The sequence below is a fragment of the Panicum virgatum genome, chromosome 5N (genome assembly GCF_016808335.1).
Source record: "Panicum virgatum strain AP13 chromosome 5N, P.virgatum_v5, whole genome shotgun sequence".
NCBI classification, from domain to species: domain Eukaryota; kingdom Viridiplantae; phylum Streptophyta; class Magnoliopsida; order Poales; family Poaceae; genus Panicum; species Panicum virgatum.
In genome coordinates, this window is record NC_053149.1 from 6,795,831 (window position 1) to 6,811,825 (window position 15,995).

The following is a 15,995-nucleotide window of genomic DNA, read 5'->3' on the forward strand; positions in this document are numbered from 1 at the left end:
TTTTCTTATTTGCGCCCGTTCTTCGAGAAGCACTGAAAGCCCTGAATGAAGAAAAAAAAAGTGAAAGAGGTTGGTCAGTCCCCTTCCCGCAGTGTTGATGAGGAATCAGGTTTGATCGTAATGGACCGATGCTCAGGTAGGTTGTGATGTTAGCCCATTTGCATTCGAGTGAGATTTGAGAGACATAAGATGGCATTTTGAAAAAGTTGCAAAAACGTGTAGCCCGTAGCTGGCCTTAATTATCAGGATCTGAGCGTACATGTTACCACTCCGCGTACATGTTAGAACCATCAGTATGCTGCCTAGCAGGCTTAGAATTAGGAAAGCTCCCCTTTGCAGGGCAGGATGACAGATTTCAATGTGGAAAAGGAAAGCTGCCCAGCCATGCTCTACCTCCCAAGTCCCCAGATGATTCACCTGACTTCCCGTTTGATGGCAAGTCCAAAGACGTGCACCAATGCAATTATGCAAAGGCTGTGTTGGCACACGAACACGACGCAGCGTTGTGCCATGCGCACCGCCAGCGAAAACATGCAACGGTTTGACGACACTGACGAAGAGTTTACCACGGCACCGAGTTCCGAAATGGTGTCCGAAGCGGAATACTGAGCAGATGTACCTTCGTTGCGGCGTCGGAGCTCACACGGATGAGTGGATCCAACGACACATTTGATGCAACTAGGGGGAGACGGCTGTGCTTGCCTAAACAACAGTAAACATGAACTGCATACATAGGTGGCCTGCACCTGCGCCAACACTGGGCAGGAAGAGCTCCGCGTAGCATCAACCTTGGGCCATCTGCACATGAACATCAAGGAATCAGAATTTTTACTGCAGCGAACCACAGGCTATTTTGAAGTTGTCGAAAACAGGTTGATTGCTTCTGACAAACTCGCGAGCCCATTTGTTGTAAGATCCTTTGTTTTCTCAAATATTATTATTGAGTAGTGGGCACAGTTTAGTGCAGGAACAATAACAAATAAGTCTGAAATGATTTTTTTTTCTATGCCTCAGCATAAGGACCTTTGGAAATCATAATCTTCACTGAATAACCCAATTAATTTATGAAAACTTGCTCATCATGGGGTTTTCTAAGAAAGCAAAGGTCGCCAATAAGTTGCAAAAGGGACTATGCAACCTGGTACCACATGTGAAAGGACAAAGCATATAACTAAAGGATTCATGAACTGGAGTTTACCAATTTTGCAGCATTTCTGTTCTTCAGTGTCAAAAGTGCTGCTTCAGCAAAGGCCTGTGCAGCTTGGGCCTCTGCTTCCGCAACCTCTGCCTCTCTCGCAGCTGCTTCAGCTTCTGCCATGATAGCCTCTGCCTCTGCAACTGCACGAGCAGCAGCTGCTGCTGCAGCCTCCGGGGTCATAGTTGCCATGCGAGCCAATTCATCATCAACTTGAGATCTTGTAAGGCTTTTACTAGCATCATTCATTACTTTCAGGGGCTCCTTTTGCACATCTTCCAGCAGCAACATTTTGGGGCTTCGGCCCTCTAAGCGTGGTGAACTAGGTGCTATCCTGTACTTCCGATTCACCTGCAAAGTTCCGTTGGGTCACATGCTGAAATACTTGGTTCTTAAATTTGAGAGCACGTGACTTCTAATTGGATTAAAATAAGAACTTCAGCAGTAAAAGTAGGTCATGGATATCATAGTGCCCACAAACCAAATACTGCAGAAAGTAGCAAATTTTGTAGTAAACCCAAAAAAAGGCAGTTCAACAAGGATCCGACATGGAATTGAACAAGAAATCAGTATGACATAAACTAACAGTAATTTATGGTGTATAATTTAACAAGCATCAGCTAGTGCCAATACTGACAAATATGTATGGTGCATGACTGAACAATTGGATGGACCTTTTAGAACTCATGCATATGCCCAAAAATATAGATCTGGTAAACCTTCATATATCCTGTTTTCACAAATATGGCATGTGAATTGTTCCAGTTGGATGAGAACTAGCCTTTTGAGGGTTTCATGCAAAGGTTATAGTAGTACCTATCTATTTCAGTAGATGATGTCATTAATTTAATTTACCCATTTACCCACGTGATACCACCTGGTAGTTTCACCTTTGAATTGCTTATATTTCTGGCATAGGCATAGCATAAGAATGATGTAGGCAGCTAAAAATGATAATTACCTTTATCAATTTCCCACTGGAGGCCAAGTCCTTCAGTTTTGCAGATAATAAGTGATCAAAATCACTAGGTGGCCAATATTGCTCCTACATAAAAATAAAACCAGGGTAAGAAACTGAATGTGCACGCAACAAATAAGACAAACATGGCTCAGTTCACAAAAAATTGTTGAAACAAAGCAAGTGAAAACATGAAATAATTTCAAAATGGCATCACAATTCTGCAAGAAGACAATGTAAAAGCTTTTGAGCAAGCTGGAAGAGAGTTAAGAACAAGAGGTCAGTTGCCATTCTTGCACGAAATGGGGATATCTTGTGTGACCAGGCATGTATTAAGTATTGGATTCTACTAATTTGATATCTGCAATAGCTCATTTTGATACAATCAGGACAGATATAGTGGAAATTTATTTCCGGTATGAAACCGTATTTGCAATATATTTAGGTATTCGGCAGTAAGGGCAGCTCCAGTGTGCGGTAAAATTGAATCTTGGGCTATCCAAACCGAACAACGCACATAGTGACGACCGACGTTCTGTTGTCAGAGCGAAAATCGACCATAGGACTCGATTCGACTCGAGGGCAATAAAATACTGCAGTGAGGAACGAGACATGGATGGGTGCTGGCCGTTTTTTCTGTCAGTGCGAATAGAGAATGGACGGACATGGGTAATTGAGTTTTTTTTTTAAAAAAAAATCTGCATGGGTCCTACGAACCGGTGTCAACACTGCAGCTGTCGAATTGAAGCATTGTTCAACTACCATGGCCACCTATATCTGTTGCAAGGATCCTTATGGAACCATCCATCATCGACTAAGAAGTTGCATGGTGCCACCTGATTTGTGTTTTTATACACTAGAAACATTGAACCTACATCTGACAATCTGTCTGGTATGTAAAATCTTTGGCTGACCAAACATAGACACAAAGTGGAAATAGCATTTGACATTACACTAAAAATAAAAGGCAATGGTCTTTGTATAAAGAACATAAAACATACTATAACTCTAGTCCTAAGAAGATACAAAAACAAAAGAAGGATGCACACCTCTATGTAATTAGCAATAGTAGTTCTGTGTGACCCCGTAGGCTCATTCAAGTTCTTTATAGCCTCCATTATAATATTGTCTAGCCTGCATGAAAGCCATTAAGCTAAAGAGGAACATTCAAACTACCTAGTTTTCTATTGATAAGACAAAGAGAAAAAAGAGCTAAATTCCAGAATTATGAATTACACTTCTACAGATATACCTCGAGTGAGATTTCTTTGATGTAGAAGTATTCCACGCTTCAGCAGACACTGATGCTATAGGCTTTGCATCAACAATCTCATCATCAGCATCAGAAGTAACTGTGATGATTGCTGCCGTGTGGTCATTGTTCTTAGGAGCAGCTCGGGTTTTCTTCATGGCAGTCCTTGCCTTGTCACGAGAACTCGAAGCGGTGACAGTTACATTCATGTTACGCCACTTGTCCTAAGTAGTAATTAGTACAAAGAATGGATAAGGATTTAGAGTGAAGATCAATTCTGGGAATTCGACTGGAATACAAAAGATTGGCAGTCCCTTCAACAAGCAAGCAGAAGTGGAATCAAATCAACAGCTTTAACCTTTAGGTCAACATTCGAGCGGTAGCGCAATGTGGAACTAAGTTCTGGATCATTCAATATTGTGCGCCAATTTCCAACTCCATGTTTTGCGACTCCAGTTCTAAGAGCAGCCTCTTCCTCAGAAGTCCACCTCTGCTTTGGAGCCCCCATGCGTAGACCTAATCTCCTCAGTCAGGTACAGTACAAACCAAACACGAGTGTGCTCCTTCTGACCTGCTTCGTCCACAAACAGCTGAAAGGAATATATATATAACCAGTGCTGAACACATTTGGTTAATACTTGCAGGAAACAGTAAACAGAAATAAATTATTCTTATAATATGTACAAGATCCTGCCATCCATGGCTAAAGCAGCAAATCAGGTTTGCAATACAAATAGCATATACTAAATAATAGGGGCCAAAAATTATTATAAAAAACATTTTCTCTATTCACTCTCAGAGTCTACATTATCATTCACAAAGAATACAGCCTGTCTCATTCACTCACAACTAAGTGGAGTTTTAGGACTTCAAACAAGTCCTTAATACACAACTTTCGCTACTAATTATTGTTGTGATATACTTATGAAACATAGCAAAATTATACCATTATTAATCTAATCATCAAGATGAATCTAATTTTTTCTCCAACAACGCAGAAGAGCTGTGTGTCATTTCATTAAGGGTGAAAGAAACATACAAAGAATCCGGTTAAGGACCCAAAAAAAAAACAGCACAAACCCACACCAACGCACCTGACAGAACAGATGAATCTACTCATATTATTTTCAAATTGTGATTTAGGTTTAAAGATTCGTTGTTTCAAGACAACCCAAAACACATCACTTATTTGTCACTGGAGTAATGGAGTTAATATTGGAGAGAATAATTGCCTTGTTTCCTCCAAACCCTAGAAGGGTGGGATATATAGATCTTATACATGGACCTCTATACATGGGCTCACATATACACCAACACCCCCCGCAGTCTGAACTACCGGCGCAGCGGTGTTCAAGACTGGAGAAGAAGAGAGTACAAAGGGAGTACAAAGGGCAAATACCCCCCGCAGCCACAACTAGCCACCGGATACGTTGAGGCTGGATCGAAACTCCGAGAAGGTCGAGGAGGGCAGTCCTTTGGTGAAGATGTCAGCAAACTGGGAGGTAGTCGGGACATGGAGTACCCGAACATCGCCGATGGCGACTCTGTCGCGCACGAAGTGTAGGTCGATCTCCACATGTTTCGTCCGCTGATGTTGGACGGGGTTGGTGGAGAGATACACGGCGTTGACGTTGTCGCAGTAGACGAGCGTGCTCTTGGCGAGCGGGTTGTGGAGCTCCGCCAAGAGCTGTCGTAACTAGGACGCCTCCGCCACGCCGTTAGCGACAGCCTGGTACTCCGCCTCAGCACTGGAGCGGGAGACAACCGGCTGGCGCTTGGACGACCAGGAGACCAGGTTGCCGCCCAGGAAGACGGCGTAGCCGGAAGTGGAGCGACGAGTGTCCGGGCAGCCAGCCCAGTCAGCGTCGGTGTAGACCACCAGCACAACAGGAGACGAGCGGTGAAGCACCAGGCCGAGGTCCACAGTGCCACGGACGTAGCGGAGGAGACGCTTCAGCGCAGAAAGGTGTGACCCCCGGGGATCATGCATATGGAGACAGACCTGCTGAACAGCATAGGTGAGGTCCGGCCTAGTGAAGGTGAGGTACTGCAAAGCACCAGCCAGACTCCGGTAGGTAGTAGGATCAGCCACCGGATCACTCAGATCAGCAGACAGCTTTGTCTGAGTGTCGACAGGAGTGGAGCAGGGCTTGCAATCAGTCATCCCAGCCCGCTCCAGAATATCGAGTGCGTACTGCCGCTGGTGAAGGAGAAGACTAGACGAGCAAGGCTCAACAGTGACGCCCAAGAAGTGGTGGAGCTGACCCAGATCCTTCATAGCAAACTCCTGCTGCAGAGAGGAGATGACACTCTGAAGCAACTGCTGACTGGAGGCTGTGAGCACAATGTCATCGACATAGAGCAGCAGATATGCAGTCTCATCCCCACGGCGGTAGATGAAGAGAGACGTGTCAGACTTGGCCTCGGTGAACCCCAAAGTCAGCAAGAATGTGGCAAACCGAGAGTACCAAGACCGAGGAGCTTGCTTCAGACCATAGAGGGACTTGTTGAGCCGGCAGACCATATCCAGACGACTCGAGTCCACAAATCCCGCCGGCTGAGAGCAGTACACTGTCTCTGACAGAGTGCCGTGAAGAAAGACATTCTTCACGTCCAGCTGGTGCACAGGCCAAGAGCGCGAGATCGCAAGCGAGAGGATCGTGCGCACAGTAGCAGGCTTCACCACAGGGCTGAAGGTCTTATCATAGTCCACACCAGCCCGCTGAGTGAACCCCCGGAGAACCCAGCAAGCTTTGTAGCGCTCCAGTGTGCCATCAGTCCGACGCTTATGCGTCCAGATCCACTTGCCGGTGTCCACATTGCAACCAGACGGATGCGGCACGAGGTCCCACGTCTGGTTGGCAAGGAGAGCCGCGTACTCCTCTTCCATCGCGCGACGCCAGTGAGGATCCGCCAGGGCGTCGCGGACAGAAGAGGGTACCGGAGAGACCCGTGGCTCTCCCTCGGTGGCGGAGAGAGTCGCGGCCTGAGACGCCATCCGCCGAGTCACCATGGGATGGATATGCCGAGGATCCCGATGGACGACGGGCGGGTGGTACACCTCCGGCTCGACTCGAGAGCGAGTCGGCGGAGGCGTCGGCAGCTCCGGTGTAGATGGCGGTGGCGACGACTCCAGTGTAGGCGTCGGAGGAGCCTCCGGAGCCAGAGTCGGCGCCGGTGCCGGCGCCGAACGACGCCGGTACACCTGTACCGGCTGAGAGTACCGCGGCGGCGCCGGAGTCGGCACCGGACGACGCTGGTACACCTGCACCGGCTGAGCATACCGTGCAGGTGCAGCGGGAGGCACCGGCGCCGCGCGTGACGCGGCAGGAGACACCGGGTCCGCGCGCGGCACGACCGGAGGTGCGGGGGCCGCGTGTGGCGCGACCGCGGGCACCGGGGCCGTGCGTGGCGCAGCAGGGATCACCGGCAGCGGTGCCGGTGTGCCGGGAAAACATGCAGGGAAAGAAAAGACAGGTAAAGGTGGCTGAACCACCGGGTCAGTCGGAAACAGGGACTCCAGCTCGGGGTCAGAAGGTGTGGAGGAGGTGGAGTAGGGGAAATCCGACTTGTCAAAGACGACGTGTCGGGAGATCAGGATGCGGCGAGAGGTGAGGTCAAAGCATCGGTACCCCTTGTGGTCAGGGGAGTAACCAAGGAACACACAACGAGTCGAGCGGAGCGCCAGCTTGTGAGGAGCAGTGGCAGTGGTGTTAGGGTAACACGCACACCCGAAGACCCGAAGGTGGTCGTAGCGAGGAGGGGTACCGAAAAGAGCGTGGTGTGGAGTGGGAGCAGGAGAAGCAGTGGACGGAAGACGGTTGAGCAAGTAGGTGGCGGTGTAGAGGCTCTCAGCCCAGAAGCGCGGGGGCAGAGGCGCCTGGATCAGAAGGGTGTGCACGACGTCGTTCGTCGTGCGAATCATCCGCTCAGCCTTGCCGTTCTGAGGAGAGGTATACGGACAAGATATACGCAGCTGAACACCCCGAGAGAGGAAGAAAGAACGGGAGGTGGAGTTGTCGAACTCCCACCTGTTGTCACACTGGACGGCCTTAACGGTGAGGCCGAACTGAGTGGATACCCAGGCAAAGAAGTGGAGGAGGGTGGGAAATGTCTCAGACTTGGCGCGCAAAGGAAACGTCCAAGAGTAGTGCGAGAAGTCATCGACCACCACCAGATAATACTTATAACCAGAAAAGCTAAGTACAGGGGAGGTCCACAGATCACGGTGAACAAGATCAAATGCATGTGTCGTATGCGAAGAAGAAGAAAAAGGGAGCCGAACATGACGACCGAGCTGGCACGCATGGCAGAGGGGCTCAGCAGGAGCCCTAATGCCAGGAACATCGGCACTACAACTGAGCTGAGCCAGAACGTCGCGGCCAGGGTGACCAAGACGGCGGTGCCAGGTGGTGGAAGACGGCATCGCGGCAAAAGCGGCAGACCAGAACGGCCAGGGCGAAGAAGAAGGCGAGAGTGGTGCAGCAGAAGAAGGAAAGCGAAGGGTGTAAAGGGCCCCGTGCTGTCACACCGGAGTAGCGGACGCCGGGAGGCCGAATCCTTTACAGTGAGGCCAGAAGAATCAAACTCGATGGAACAAGAATTGTCAGCTGTAAACTGACGAATGGAAAGAAGGTTATGAACCATCTGCGGAGCAACAAGGACATTGGGAAGCCGAAAAGAGCCAGGAGCAGAACCCACGGCGGTGACAGGAAGGCAAGACCCGTCACCAACCATGATGGAAGAAGGACAAGAGGGGTGTGGGGGTCGGACAGAAGAGAGGATACCAGCATGTGGGGTGGTGTGAAAGGAGGCACCCGAGTCGGCGATCCACTCGGTGCTGACCGGCGGCGTCCGCCCCATGGCGCTGAAGGACTGCGCCAGTGCGGCCTGGTCCCACCCCCCAAGCCAGATCGGCTGCTGGCTGGGTGGAGCAGGCGGGGTCCAGGACGGCGTGAACAGGGGAGCAGCCGCGGCGAGCATGACCGCCGGCTGGGGCTGAGGACGAGGCCCCCCTGACCCTGAAACGGCCACATCGGGATGTGCCCTGGCCATGGAGCGCTGAAGGATGGCCAGAGCGTACCTCCAGGGCAGGGAGCAGGAGTGGGAGCCGGAGTCGGGTCCGGAGTGCCCCGAGCACCACCACCACGTCCCCTCCGCCGACGACGCCCTCGGCCTCCCCCACCCCGGTCTGGCCGGTGAGAGGAGCACCAAGGAGGGGGTCGGGCGCGGGCACGTGCACGAGAAGTCGAGGCGGCGGCGGCACCCTGGGGAAGGCGGATCCGGCGGCCGGGGCAGCGGCGGCGCCCTGGGGCAGCCACGCGCCGGGGGCGGCGGCGAGGGAGGCAGCGGCCCGCGCAGGGTCCCTGGGTGCGACGGCGGGCGCGGCGGGTGTAGCGGCGGCCCGCGCGGCGTGCGCGGCGGGCGTGACGGCCTGTGCCTCGAGCTTGGCCTCGAGGTCCCGCAGCACCTCCTGCGCGCGCTCGTGGGCCTTGAGAGCCGCCAGGGCGGCGGCGGCGGCGGGGCCGGGCGGCGGCGGAGGCACACCGGCCCTAGAGGGGTCGCGCGGCGGCAGCCACGCGCCACCAGCGCCAGAGGAGGCAGGGAACTGTAGGGCCGCACCCGCGGTCGCACCCCTCACAGCAGAGGAGGTAGGGGCGTGCGCGCCACCCGCACAAGCTGTGCCCGCGGCGTGTGCGGCGGCGTTGGGCGCGCCCGCGCCTCCCGCGCCCTGGGCTGCGGCGGCGGCGCTGGGCACGCCCGCGCCCGCGCCCCCCGCACCCTGGGCAGCGGCGGCGGCGGCGTCTTAAGCCGCGTGCGCGCCCAGGGCCGCGACGGCGGCGGGCGAAGGAGGTGAAGGACGAGGGGCCCGGCGCCCCTCCGCTGCGGCGCCGAAGGCGGCAGCCTCTGCCCAGGCGCCCAGAACAGAGGAAGCGGCGGCGCCCAGAACAGAGGTCCACGCAGGAGCAGAGGAGCATCCGCCTGGAAAGAAAGAGAGGGTGGAAGAGGAGAGGGAGGGTGGCGCCGGGGCTGGAGAGGGAGGAGAGGAGAGGGCGGCGCGCCAGGCCGGGGCGGCTGAACCAGAGCCCCGGGGGCCTGCGCCCGCAGTGGCAGGGGACGTCCTGCCAGATCCCGCAGTGGCAGGGGACGTCCCGCCAGATCCCGCAGCGGCAGGGGAGAGAGGGGGGAAGGAGAGCGCCGGCGGCGCCGGCGGCCGGCCGGCCATGGCGGCGGCAGGAGGTGGGAGGAACCTAAGCAAATGATACCATATTGGAGAAAATAATTGCCTTGTATGCCTATAAACACTAGAAGGGTGGGATATATAGATCTTATACATATGCCTCTAGATGGGCCTCTATACATGGGCTCACATATACACCAACAGTTAATATGAGTCAAAATGGTACTAAACTCAACAATGGCCTCTGTAATTTGATCAAACAAGACTGCAAATTAGATCATACAAAGCAACTTCAGAACTAATTATTTATAACAGGAAAGTGGCAATTGGCAAGTCCAACCATCTCCAATGAGTTTATGCATTTGATGCATGATAATTCCATTAATATGCCATCAACATCATTCTGCAACATACTAAAATAAACCAAGAGAAATATTGATGCCAAAAAAAGAGATGAAATGGGATGATTTAAAAGGAGATGGAAATTTCTTCACTGTCACTTTTTCAAAAAAAAAAATCTTCACTGTCCCCATGATGCTATTCCACAAAAATCTCACCATCTTGGCAATATGCATGAAAACTGCTTCCTCATAGCTTAAGCTTTTGTTACAGTGTAACAAACACTGCAAATTCTAAAAGCAGAAGATGATTCTCAACAAATCCTATCTGACACATTCCATCATCCTTGTAAAAAAAGATACGATTCTGGCACTTATAAATGACTAGTCTGAGTAGTGAGTATAAGTGCATGCATTGTGAACTTTAGTGCCTACATGACTTGGTCCTGCAAAGCACACCAGGATCAGCATACCATATTAAACAACGTCCCAGGTTCTGTCGGAATCGATCAAGCTAAAACAGGAAAGAGCATGCTGAACTATGAGCAGAAATGAGCAGTGGACGCTGGAACTTGGACAGGTGTTGCTGTATTTTTTCCTATTCAGAAACTAATCAAATATGGCTTCAGAGAGCATAGCTGATTTTAGCACTTGACACTGCATTAGAAAAAACAAGGCAGATGATATCCTACAGCACAACAGTGAGACAAACTAAAAAATCCCGGGACTAAACATCATTCAGCAAAACCATTTTCCCAATCAGAGCACAGCACGCACAGACCACAGTCACATACCACACAGTGGAAACGGAATTACAGGAGAAAAATCATCCAAGGTGCTTGCTTGGGCCATCCTTTTCTTTTGTTTTGTGAAAATATACTGCGCTGGCAACTTTGCCTACATTATCCTACGCGCTGTCGACGCGCAAGGGGGGATTTCAGCTGGATCACGGGGGTTCAGTTGGAACCCCGAAATTTCTGGAAAACTAAACTGCCCGCACTCCATCCTAATCGAACCATGGATGGACGACATGCAACAGATATGTATCCGAATGGCGAGGACGGAAGGTTTTTGGGTTTGGTTGAGGATGAGACGAAACCATCCATTCCGCCCGCGGGGAATCCATCAAAGCAAGCAAGCGAGGATTACTGACCAACGCGAGCGGAGCAGACCCCTCGCCTGCGCGGATCTCCGCCTCCACCAGACAGAGAGAGGAGCGGCGGGGAGGGAGTGACCGGCGGCGATGCGTCTCGGGAGCGTCCGAGCGAAGCGTCCCCCGGTGTTGGTGGTGGCGACAGGTGACGTAGCTAGGTGGCCGCAGGTGGACCGCTTCATCCGGCCTAATCGCCCCGTCGAGATGGCCGGAGCCGGGCCGTTTTTTCTTTTTTATATTTTTTAAAACTAAAAATTTCAAAAATATATGTCCGTTTTGAAATATTTCAAAAATATCGTCCGGTCGCCCCCCCATAGGGCGACAGGCCTTAAGTGTAATTTTTTTTCCAAATTCGCAATGAGGTTCCTGGGAAAAAAAAGTCCTGTCGCCCCCCCAACGGGCGACAAGGGCCTGTCGCCCAGCCCACGGGCGACCGCCACTGGGCCCAGCCCACGGGCGCGGCAGGGGGGTCTGTCGCCCCCCCGGGCGACAGGGGGGGCCTGTCGCCCCCCCCCCCCCCCCCCCCCCCCCCGCGGGCGACCGGGGTATCCCGTATAAAAGCTCCCGCCCTCCCCTTCCCTCCTCATTTGAGCCCGAAAATTCCACCAAAAATCCAGAAAAAAAAGAGAGGAGTGAGGAGAAGGAAAGCGGCGAAGCCCTGTCGGATTCAGCACTTGTGATCTGCAGGTTAGTACATTTAGTTTATATATTTTTTCATTTAAGTATTACGTATTTAAATATGAGTAATTTAAGTAGGGGTAAGTAATTTAATTTAATTAGTGCTATAGTAGAACCATTTAAGTAGGAGTTCAATGATACTTTAGTTTGTAGTTACGTAGTAGTAAATTAGTTTAGAAAATTAGTTCTACGCATTTATTATTACAATTGCAGTACTATTAGAAACGTGTTTATAAATTAATTATGATTTAGAATAGAATTTGGCATATGTAGTATAGAATTTGAGTGTCATCACGTAGTTATGAATACTTATACGTTGTAGTTGAATTTCATACTTAGTTTTTACGGATTATTGAATAAGATAGTGAAGTAAAGAGTATAACTCGATAAGTATTATGTGATATACAGATATGTCGAGCAAGATGCAGTTTCAAGTATTTTATGGTGAATACAATGTTATGTATGAGCCAAATGGAGTAGATCTTTCTGCCTTTAAGCGCACATCTAGCGGCATAAATAAACCTCTGGAAAGGAGTTTTGGTTCCATATGTAAGTGGCTGCAACGTGGGTTCCATGTTGATCCGTTGACACATGTGATCACTGTCCAGTCTCTTGTTAATTGGGAGGTAGAAAGTGAATTATGGGAATTAATGATGATACACAGCACTGATGACTGGCAGAAGTACATGCAAGCAGCTCTAGAGCGTGGGTGGCCTCTGGCCATTCTTGTTCAAATTCAGGAGAAGACACAAAATGAAATCCAACATTGTGCAGATCAAGGAACTCCGAGTATTCAAAGAGAGACCAATTATGTTGAGCAAGATGAGTCAGAAGAGACAGAGAACCAAAACATGGGACCACAGGGCCTTGCTGATGAGGAAGAGAGGATACATAGCATTGTGGACGAGATGGAGGCAGAAGACCAAACCGCAATAGAGATGGAAGAATATGAGGACTCATCTGATGACGAGCAGTACTCATTGCCAAAAGAGTGGAAAGAGCATGGTTTTGGCAGTCATGTCGCAGAAGATGTACGAAATCAGGAGTGGGAGTACAGAGGGAACGAGGTAGTGCAAGGTGCAACATATCCAAACATTGAAGCCGTAAAAGATGCTGTGAGACTACGGGCAATCTCATTGAAACGAGAATTCAGAGTCGTAAAGTCTGGCAGTAAAGAATATAAGGTGAAGTGTGTGAATGCTGGATGTCCATGGTGAGTACATGCATTCAAGGGAAAATGGAAGTCAAACTGGAAATGTTCCATTGTCACAGAGCACACTTGTTTGCTGTCAGAAGTTCTTCCCTCGCATCGCAATATATCATGCGACTTTATTGCAAAGCAAATGTATGAGTTTATTATGGACAACCTAAATTATGAGCCAAAAATGATTGTTCGACACATTGACCAGACTTACCAATACACCATCAGTTATTTGAAGGCATGGCGGGCTAAACAAAGGGTGTTCGGCACATACGAGGCATCATATGATAACCTACCTCGTATGTTATCCCAGGTTGCTGCTAGAAATCCTGGAAGCTTTTATGACACATACCTTGTACCAGCCGTGACTAGAGGACAAAGAATTATGCAACGATCCTTCTTTTGCATAGGTGCTTGTGGTAGAGCATTTCAGTTTTGTCTTTCGGTGATCTGCATTGATGACACATTTTTGACTGGAAGGTATAAAGGTCAGATACTCACCGCAATCGGTGTAGATTGCAACAACTAAATTGTTCCGCTCGCATTTGCATTTGTTGAGAATGAGAACATAGACATGAACGAGTGAAGATTCATGTTGTTGCTGCACGTCCAGATGTGTGCCTTATTAGTGATAGGCATGCAAGTATCCTGCAATCAATACTGAAATTGCAACGTGGAACTGCGACAACGCCTCCATTATGGCCTGATGTCCAAAACAGGTGGTGCATTAGGCATATAGGTGCAAACTTCTATGAACACTTCAAGAACAAGGATCTTAAGAACCTGTTTAAGAGGTTGTGCACCCAAAATTAACAGAGAAAATTCAATGCATTATGACAGATGCTTGATCAGTTTACTGCAGAGCTAGTGAAGGTAAGGGCATCAGGAGCAGGCACGAGTCAGGCTGCAGAGGCTAGGGATTCAATTAAGAAGCCGTTTTCACACTGGATTCGAGGTGCACCTAAGGAGAAATGGTCATTCCTTTATGATACCAACGGAATACGGTATGGTATTCAGACAACGAACCATGCAGAGTGTTTCAATATGGTTATGCGTTCTTGTCGTGCCTTTCCACTTGTGGGAATTGTTGAGTTCATCATGTATGGGTGCATGAAGTATTTCAGAGAGCGTTACACGGCTGCAAGCATAAACATCAACAACCCCCAAATTCAGTTTTGCAAAAGAGTGACACAATATATGCAAGAGAAGATTGAAAAGGCCAAACTGCACCGCGTCATATCCACAGGTACAATGGAGCATAGATTTGAGGTTCTATGCAAGGATAGAAGTGGTCGTGGTATCCGTAGAGATAGGGTGGTACATGAGAGTTTGATTACAGTTGATGGCAAAGCCTTCTGCTCTTGCATGAAGCCTAAGTTATTGCATATGCCATGCTCCCATCTCATTGCGGCATGTGCAGAGTCTGCGTTACAGCCAGGACTATTTGCTTCACCGTACTTTAGCAAGGAATCAGCTGTATCCACATGGGGACATGAGGTATACGGGATTGGAATTGTGGGGCCTTTCACTCAGGATAATGAGAATAGGATGTTTATTCCTGATCCAGCCACTAAGAAAGGCAAAGGCCGCCGTCAGACACGTCGTATTCGGAATGGTATGGACGAGTCGGAAGCAAGCAAGGCACAAAAGCGTTGCAGCCAATGTGGAGCATTGAGTCACAACTACAAGAAGTGTCCTCAGAATGCACTTCACGATGCTGCTGACGTCGATCCTTCCGAAAATCCCAGAGATGGAGCACCTCCTACGTTCAGACGAGCATCGGCGAGAATTGCTCGTGGAAGGCATTCGGTGTCATGATCCACAATTGTATTTCATTATTTATAATATGTAGTAATGAAATATGGCAGGTATGTAATGAAGTATTATTGTATTTATGTGTCCAGTTTGTATGAAATATATATTTACCTATGTGTTCTCATATATTTTTGAATGCAGGTATGGAGATGGACTCCTTGCTAGACCCAGTGATCGACTCGAGCCACAGGTCTTACTTTGCAGCTGTTGAGCACCGAGCCCTAGAGGTGCTACGTCCTCGTCCACCCGGCGAGTCGATCTCTATACACCACGATTGGTGTGACCGGTATGTAATGAAATATTATTGTTTATCACTTTTGTATTCGTCGGTATTCCTTTGTTTCGACATTTTTTGTTTTTTTGCAGGTTACGTGAGGCCGGCCTACTGACTCTGAGCCATCTTGTCGAGGTTGGGTCTATTCAGCTCGACCGATCCCTCCTGACGGCGCTCATTGACAGATGGAGGCCGGAGACACACACGTTCCACCTCCCGTGTGGGGAGATGACTCCTACGCTGCAGGACGTGGCCTACCTCCTGGGCCTCCCTATCATCGGGGAGGCTGTAGGTCCGCGTGTGGTGGCGGCCTCGTGGAAGGATGAGCTGGAGGCCCGTTTTGCCCTGGTTGACCGCGTGGACGAAGCAGGTCCGATCAATCTTCTCTTGCATATATTGTGTCACTCTTTTGCAAAACTGAATTTGGGGGTTGCTGATGTTTATGCTTGCAGCCGTGTAACGCTCTCTAAAATACTCCATGCACCCATACATGATGAACTCAACAATTCCTACAAGAGGAAAGGCACGACAAGAACGCATAACCATATTGAAACACTCTACATGGTTCGTTGTCTGAATATCATACCGTATTCCGTTGGTATCATAAAGGAATGACCATTTCTCCTTAGGTGCACCTCGAATCCAGTGTGAAAATGGCTTCTTAATTGAATCCCTAGCCTCTGCAGCCTGACTCGTGCCTGCTCCTGATGCCCTTTCCTTCACTAACTCTGCAGTCAACTGATCAAGCATCTGCCATAATGCATTGAATTTTCTCTGTTGATTTTGGGTGCACAACCTCTTAAACAGGTTCTTAAGATCCTTGTTCTTGAAGTGCTCATAGAAGTTTGCACCCATATGCCTAATGCACCACCTGTTTTGGACATCGGGCCACAATAGAGGCGTTGTCGCAGTTCCACGTTGCAATTTCAGTATTGATTGCAGGATATCTG

General features: G+C 49.6%; 1 protein-coding gene across 3 annotated transcripts; it reads right to left on the reverse strand.

Moving 5' to 3' along the window:
* Positions 1-206: 206 nt before the first annotated feature.
* Positions 207-11,249, reverse strand: LOC120672956 (single myb histone 5-like). 3 transcript variants are annotated; one of them, XM_039953600.1, is made up of 7 exons: positions 11,078-11,242; positions 3,764-3,995; positions 3,406-3,629; positions 3,203-3,287; positions 2,157-2,240; positions 1,199-1,546; positions 207-798 (listed from the first exon to the last, which is right to left on the reverse strand). In XM_039953600.1, exons 2-7 carry the CDS (start codon positions 3,911-3,913, stop codon positions 784-786), a joined length of 906 nt encoding a protein of 301 aa, XP_039809534.1. In that variant the 5' UTR covers positions 3,914-3,995; positions 11,078-11,242; the 3' UTR covers positions 207-783. The 3 variants fall into 3 exon arrangements, with proteins under 3 accessions (XP_039809534.1, XP_039809532.1, XP_039809533.1); XM_039953598.1 differs by lacking the exon at positions 207-798 and having other exon boundaries at positions 1,166-1,546; positions 11,078-11,249; XM_039953599.1 differs by lacking the exon at positions 207-798 and having other exon boundaries at positions 1,181-1,546; positions 3,764-3,976; positions 11,078-11,249.
* Between the last annotated feature and the right edge of the window lie 4,746 nt (positions 11,250-15,995).

Bases quoted from the DNA above. Each gene is read 5' to 3' on its own strand.
- LOC120672956 (XM_039953598.1), bottom strand. From the start codon at position 3,913: ATGGGGGCTCCAAAGCAGAGGTGGACTTCTGAGGAAGAGGCTGCTCTT. The intron at 3,630-3,763 runs GTTAAAGCTGTT...ATTACTACTTAG, and splicing joins GCTCGAATGTTGACCTAAAG to GACAAGTGGCGTAACATGAA. The intron at 2,241-3,202 runs GTGTGCATCCTT...ATTTTTATGTAG, and splicing joins CTATTGCTAATTACATAGAG to GAGCAATATTGGCCACCTAG.